This window comes from Callorhinchus milii, unplaced genomic scaffold (assembly GCF_018977255.1).
Source record: "Callorhinchus milii isolate IMCB2004 unplaced genomic scaffold, IMCB_Cmil_1.0 Scaffold56, whole genome shotgun sequence".
NCBI classification, from domain to species: Eukaryota; Metazoa; Chordata; class Chondrichthyes; order Chimaeriformes; family Callorhinchidae; genus Callorhinchus; species Callorhinchus milii.
This window is the reverse complement of record NW_024704797.1, coordinates 340,491-347,850: the sequence shown is the minus strand read 5'-3', so window position 1 is coordinate 347,850 and position 7,360 is coordinate 340,491. Positions and strand designations below refer to the sequence as shown.

The window sequence follows — 7,360 nt, the reverse complement described above, 5'->3', positions numbered from 1 at the left end:
CCCCTCTGTCTCTAACACTGGGATCAGTCTCACTGTCTCCTCTGTCTCTAACACTGGGATCAGTCTCACTGCTCTCCTCTGTCTCTAACACTGGGATCAGCTTCACTACTCTCCTCTGTCTCTAACACTGGGACTAGTCTCACTGTCCCCTCTGTCTCTAACACTGGGATCAGTCTCACTGTCCCCTCTGTCTCTAACACTGGGATCAGTCTCACTGTCCCCTCTGTCTCTAACATTGGGATCAGTCTCACTGCTCTCCTCTGTCTCTAACACTGGGATCAGCTTCACTACTCTCCTCTGTCTCTAACACTGGGACCAGTCTCACTGTCCCCTCTGTCTCTAACACTGGGATCAGTCTCACTGCTCTCCTCTGTCTCTAACACTGGGATCAGCCTTAGGCTATCTATAGACTGGACATAATCCAACACCGGGTGATAACACTGATAACACATCACAAAGGTTCATTCCACACAGGAGCTCAGACTGACTGCTTCACTCGGAAACATGGCAGCCAAAGGTACGACCCTATCTCTGTTCCTATTCACCAAGGTGGGGGGGTGGGTCAAGTAGGGTCTCCTCGGAGCTGAACTGGCCCCAGGGTGACATGTTTGAGAACGTGGGGGAGTGTGGGGATCGAGCCCTCTCTCTGTGTGACGGTCTCTAGCCCCGGTTCCTGAGCCGGGAGGAGCCGCGTATATTCCAGGGCACTCACTGCTGATGGCAGCCCAGCCCGGCCAGAGAGAGCCTCCCTTCTTTAACATCCACCTGAACAGGCAGCTGGGACCTCGGCTTAGCATCTCATCCAAAGGACGGTTTGAGCTGACAATGTAGCTTGAGAATTTCCATATGTAGGTGGGAGGCTGGAAATTCTCAGATGGTTTTGGAGAATCTGTGTGTCAGTCTGGCTCACTTGCTGTGTGTGTGTGTGTGTGTGTGTGGGTTAGTCTGGCTCAGTCGCTGTGTGTGTGTGTGTCAGTATGGCTCAGTCGCTGTGTGTGTGTGTCAGTCTGGCTCAGTCGCTGTGTGTGTGTGTCAGTCTGGCTCAGTCGCTGTGTGTGTGTGTCAGTCTGGCTCAGTCGCTGTGTATGTGTGTGTGTGTGTGTCAGTATGGCTCAGTCGCTGTGTGTGTGTGTCAGTGTGGCTCAGTCGCTGTGTGTGTGTCAGTTTGGCTCAGTCGCGGTGTGTGTGTGTGTCAGACTGGCTCAGTCGCTGTGTGTGTGTGTGTCAGACTGGCTCAGTCGCTGTGTGTGTGTGTGTGTGTCAGTATGGCTCAATCGCTGTGAGTGTGTGTCAGTCTGGCTCAGTCGCTGTGAGTGTGTGTCAGTCTGGCTCAGTCCCTGTGAGTATGTGACAGACTGGCTCAGTCGCTGTGAGTGTGTGTGTGTGTGTGTGTGTGACAGTCTGGCTCAGTCGCTGTGAGTGTGTGTCAGTCTGGCTCAGTCACTGTGAGTGTGTGTCAGTCTGGCTCAGTCCCTGTGAGTATGTGACAGACTGGCTCAGTCGCTGTGAGTGTGTGTGTGTGTGTGTGTGTGACAGTCTGGCTCAGTCGCTGTGAGTGTGTGTCAGTCTGGCTCAGTCGCTGTGAGTGTGTGACAGTCTGGCTCAGTCGCTGTGAGTGTGTGTGTCTGTGTGTGTCAGTCTGGCTCAGTCGCTGTGTGTGTGTGTGTCTGTGTGTGACAGTCTGGCTCAGTCGCTGTGAGTGTGTGTGTCTGTGTGTGTCAGTCTGGCTCAGTCGCTGTGAGTGTGTGACAGTCTGGCTCAGTCGCTGTGAGTGTGTGTGTCTGTGTGTGTCAGTCTGGCTCAGTCGCTGTGAGTGTGTGACAGTCTGGCTCAGTCGCTGTGAGTGTGTGTGTGTGTGTGTCTGTGTGTGACAGTTTGACTCAGTCGCTGTGTGTGTGTGTGTGTGTGTGTGTCAGTCAGTTTGGCTCAGTCGCTGTGTGTGTGTGTGTGTGTGTGTGTCAGTCAGTTTGGCTCAGTCGCTGTGTGTGTGTGTGTGTGTGTGTGTACGTCAGTCAGTTTGGCTCAGTCGCTGTGTGTGTGTGTGCGTGTCAGTCAGTTTGGCTCAGTCGCTGTGTGTGTGTGTGTGTGCGTGTCAGTCAGTTTGGCTCAGTCGCTGTGTGTGTGTGTGTGTGTGTGTGTGTGTGTCAGTCAGTTTGGCTCAGTTGCTGAGCTCGCCTGACACCCCCACAGGTCGGGAACTCTGAACCTGTATAGTCTAAGCTGATGGTCTAGTGCAGTGCTGAGGGAGAGATAGAGAGAGACTCATTGTTGTAGATGCTGCCGTTTGGATGAGACTTTAAACCTCCCCCCACTCCACCCCCACACCCCCCACTACACACACACACTATCGAGCCATGATCAAGCCAATGCCCTTTATCTCTTTACCCAATAATGCTTGAAATGGTTTGAATATTTTGAGCTGTAAATGCAGGTATCTTCCTTATAGTTTACAACCTGATTGCACTAACTCTGTCAACAAATCCCATTTCACAAAGTCCATGGGTGTGTCAGTCTGGCTCAGTCGCTGTGAGTGTGTGACAGTCTGGCTCAGTCGCTGGGTGTCAGCCTGGCTCAGTCGCTGTGAGTGTGTGTGTGTGTCAGTCTGGCTCAGTCGCTATGTGTGTGTGACAGTCTAGCTCAGTCGCTGGGTGTGTGTCAGTCTGGCTCAGTCGCTATGTGTGTGTGACAGTCTGGCTCAGTCGCTGGGTGTGTGTCAGTCTGGCTCAGTCGCTATGTGTGTGTGACAGTCTGGCTCAGTCGCTGGGTGTGTGTCAGTCTGGCTCAGTCGCTATGTGTGTGTGACAGTCTGGCTCAGTCGCTGTGAGTGTGTGTCAGTCTGGCTCAGTCGCTGGGTGTCAGTCTGGCTCAGTCGCTGTGAGTGTGTGTCAGCCCGGCTCAGTCGCTGGGTGTCAGTCTGGCTCAGTCGCTGGGTGTCAGCCCGGCTGAGTCGCTGTGTGTGTGTCAGTCTGGCTCAGTCGCTGTGTGTCAGTCTGGCTCAGTCGCTGGGTGTCAGTCTGGCTCAGTCGCTGGGTGTCAGTCTGGCTCAGTCGCTAGGTGTTTGCTGGCTCCTCTCATCACCCCCACCTTCGCCCGGCTCCACTGGCTCCCCACGCCCCAGAGGATCGGGTTCAACACCCCCCTCAGCCCTCCGCAGCCTGGCTCCAACTCGCATGGAGACCCCGTAGCTCAGGGGTTAGAGCCCTCGGCTCGCGAGCCAGAGGACCTGGGTTCGATTCCCGGTGAAACCTGAGGCAAGTTTCCTTACTCCACGCGCACACAGACAGACACGCGCACACACAGACACACGCACACACACACACACACACACACACAAATACTGGCGCACTGTTAACCCGCAGTCAGTAAGAACCCACTTGTTCGCCAATTGGTGGATCGCTTTCCAGGGTAATAAGCCCTCCAAAAAATAATAATTTAGTCACTCAATCCACGACTGTCCCTTGACTTGTTTGTGCGTCTGTGTGCATGTGTGTGTGTGTGTGTGGTGGGGGGGGGGGGGGCTTGAACCCACAACCTTCTGGCTCGGAGGCGCGAGCGAGAGAGAGAGAGAGAGAGAGAGAGGGAGAGAGCGACCTGAGCCGAGCTGACACACGGCTGGTTACCAGAGCCCGGGGGATATATCTGACAACAGGAGAGCGCGCGAGAGAGAGAAAGACGACTCACCCCTCTCTCGGAGTCCTGCGAGAGGTCCCTGGGTTCGATTCCCGGGCAGGTCGGGGCAAATCCTTCCCTCGCGCCACGCGGACACTCGCACACGCCTGTGTTTTTGCCGGTGGGAACCCGCTTGTCGGTCCATCGGGGATCGCTTTCCGGGCGGTAATCATCCCTTCAAAACAACATCAATACTAATTCGGTGGCTTCCACCCCACGGCGGTTTGTGGGGACGACGTCGCCGGGCGCCATGGGCTGCCGCGTTCGGGCCGCGGAACGCACGCACACGTCACTACGCTTTACGGCGTGTCCCGTGAAGCGCTCCGAGACGTCTCGACGACGTGACCGGGCGCCGGGTCTTAAGCCGGGCTTGTCCTTACTGCTCTCGTTATCTTTGCCCGACAGCGATGGAGACGCCGGGCGGGAGGGAGATGGGGATGGACGGAGGCCGGTGGAGGAGGAGGAGGTCCCTGATGGTGTTGGCCGTGGCCCTGGGATCGCTGGGGCCCCTCCTCCCGCTCGCGGAGGCCAGCAACATCCTGGTGGTTCCCGTGGACGGGAGCCACTGGATCAACATGAAGGTGTTGATGGAGGCGCTGCGAGCTCGCGGTCACCAGCTCACGGTGCTGCGCTCCTCCACGAGCTGGTACATCAAGGAGAAGTCCGACATGTACCACTCGTTCACCGTCCACTCCGACAGCAAGCTGGGCGTGATGGAGAACCACGAGGTCATCTCCCGCTTTGTGGTCAGGAACCTGGAGATCCGCAAGCACGGCAGGACCCCTCTGTCCTTCCTCCGGCTCACGCAGGCGATCACGGACATGGTGGCCGACACCCACAGCCACGTCCAAGCCTTCATCTCCAACATATTCGAGGACCTGGAGCTGCTGAGGCGCTTGGAGAAGGCCGGCTTCGACCTGCTGCTGACCGACCCCTTGCTGCCCACCGGCCTGATGCTCGCCCACCGGCTGAAGCTGCCGATGGTGTACAACGTCCGGTGGTTCACCGTCGGGGATGGGCACTACTTCATCGCCCCCTCCCCCATCTCCTATGTGCCGCTGGTGAGCACCAGCCTGACCGACCGCATGTCCTACCGCCAGCGTCTCCGCAACGCAATCCAGTACTTCACCGGCATCCTCCTGGCCCAGCACATGGTCCACCCCAGCTACGACCAGCTCTGCCACAAGTATCTGGGTCCTGGGGTGGACCTGACCAGCCTCGTCCATTCGGCTGACCTGTGGCTGATGAGAGTGGACTTTGTCTTCGAGTTCCCGCGGCCCTCCATGCCCAACATGGTGTACGTGGGGGGGTTCCAGTGCCGGCCGGCCAAGCCCCTGCCCCGCGACCTCGAGGACTTTGTCGCGGGGTCCGGGCCACATGGGGTGGTCTTCATGTCCCTGGGGACACTGGTCACTGACTTACCTGAGCACCTGCTCCTCAACATAGCCTCTGCGTTCGCCCGCCTGCCTCAGCGGGTGGTGTGGAGGTTTCCGGGTCAGCTTCCGGGGGAGGTGGGCAACAACACCCTAGTGACGCCCTGGGTCCCGCAGAACGACCTGCTCGGACACCCCAAGACCGTGGCCTTCGTGTCTCACGGTGGCACCAACGGTCTGTATGAGGCCATCTATCACGGGGTCCCAGTCCTCGGGATCCCTCTCATCTTCGACCAGTTTGACAACCTGGTGAGGCTGGAGGCCCGAGGGGCGGCTAGAGTAGTGGACGTGACCCATTTGGAGACCCGACCTTCCTGGAGGCCCTGAGCGATGTCCTGCAGAACTCCTCGTACAGGGAGAACATGAGACATCTCTCGGAGCTGCACAGAGACCAGCCCGAGACCCCTCTGGATAGGGCCATGTTCTGGATTGAGTTTGTGCTCAGACACAAGGGGGCTCCTCACCTGAGATCGGCCAGCCTGGACTTGCCCTGGGCGGTCTACCACTCCCTGGATATCCTGGCTACCTTCTTCCTCACCGCCTGTCTCCTCCTGCTCCTCACCGCTCTCGCCCTCAGGCTGCTGGTCAGGTCCTGCTGCAGGGCGAGGAAGGAGAAAGCGGAGTAATAATCATAGAGGGAGGGTCCATTAATGAAACCCCCTCCCTTCTTTCACCAGGTTCCTCCTCAAGGCCCAAGTCCTAGATGTCTCCTAAATGCCTCTGTCTAGATCTCCTTGGGCCTGGAGTCTAGGCTTGGCCTCAGGGTCTATTCCAGGCCACTCCTCAAGGCCTCAATCCAGAATTCTCCTTATTCCAGGTCTCTCCTCTGCACCTATGTCTAGGTTCCTACTCAAAGCCTCAGTCCCAGATCTCCTCAGGGCCCCAGACCAGTGTCTCCTCAGGACCTACAGCCAGTCTTTTCCTGAGGATCTCATTCCAGGCCACTCCTCAAGGTCCGAGTCTCTCCTCAAGATCCCAGACCAGGTGCTTCCTCAATGTCTCAGCCCCGGGTCTCTGCTCAGGGAGATACCTCTGTCTTGGCTTCTCTCCTCAGGATCTTATTCCAGGCCACTCCGCACCAGGTATCTCCTCCAGGCCCACGTCCAGGTCTCTCCTCAGGGTATGAGTCCAGGTTTGTTCTCAAAGCCACAGTCCGCATCTCTCCTCTGGCCCGAATCCAGGTTTATCCTCAAGGCTTGGCTTCAGATATCTTCTCAGGGCCCAAGACCAGGCCAATGCTCAAGGCCTGCATCCTAGGCTGCTCCTCAGGTCCTACATCCAGGTTTCTGCTTGGGTCTTAATTCCAGGCCATTCCTCAAGGTCTCATTCGAGGCCTCTCCTCAGGGCCCAAGACCAGGCTCCTTCTCGAGGCCCACATACAGGTCTCTCCTCAAGGGCTGAGACCCAGGCTTCAAGCCCTATGTCCAGTTCTCTCCTCAGGATCCCGGTCACTTCTCCAGGCCTCCATATTAAACCACACTGCAAAACGCTTACATAATCCTAACCTCAGATTACAGTAGCCATTAAGTTTCACCTGTCGCGGTCTCTCTCTGTGTCTCTCTGTGTCTTGAAAGATGCTATACAAATGTAAATTGTTGTTGTTGTCTCTCTCTGTCTCTGTTGCCTGGTCCCTGAGCCCAGATGGAGCCACGGTTCTTCCGGGGGAGGGGAGGGAAGGGTTGGTAAGGGAGTGGGGGAAGGTGATAAGGAAGGGGGTAAAGGGGTAAAGGATGTCACTATCACTCCTGCCATCTTGTGGTGATCAAGGTTACCGCATCTGATATCTGCACATTATTAATAAACAACAATAATAATCACTTGGATTTGACGTGTCATCTTTCACGTCAGGAGCGCTTCGCAAGGAATCGGCGGTGGGTGTAGTGACTGTGTTTTTTTTGCTGGCAAATGCAGCAGCTGTTTTGCACACAGCGGTGTCTCTGTGCACGCGCGCGCACACACACACCTGCACACACACATCTGCAAACACACACCTACCTGCACACACACACCCACCTGCACACACACACCCACCTGCACACACACACCTGCACACACAACCCATCTGCACACACACACACACCTGCACACACACACACCTGCACACATACACACCTGCACACACAACCCACCTGAACACACACACACACCTGCACACACACACACACGCACACTTGCACACATACACCTGCACACAAACACAGCTGCACACACACCCACCTGCACACACACACACACACCTGCACACACACACACACCCC

The 7,360-nt window shown here is 56.7% G+C and overlaps 1 protein-coding gene across 1 annotated transcript; it reads left to right on the top strand.

Moving 5' to 3' along the window:
• The first annotated feature begins 356 nt into the window (after positions 1–356).
• LOC103171967 (UDP-glucuronosyltransferase 2C1-like) lies at positions 357–6,919 on the top strand. The gene is given in 3 exon segments (XM_042345524.1): positions 357–517; positions 4,075–5,406; positions 5,409–6,919. Coding segments are annotated over 3 exon segments (1,665 nt in total). The 5' UTR covers positions 357–504; the 3' UTR covers positions 5,729–6,919.
• The last annotated feature ends 441 nt before the right edge of the window (positions 6,920–7,360 follow it).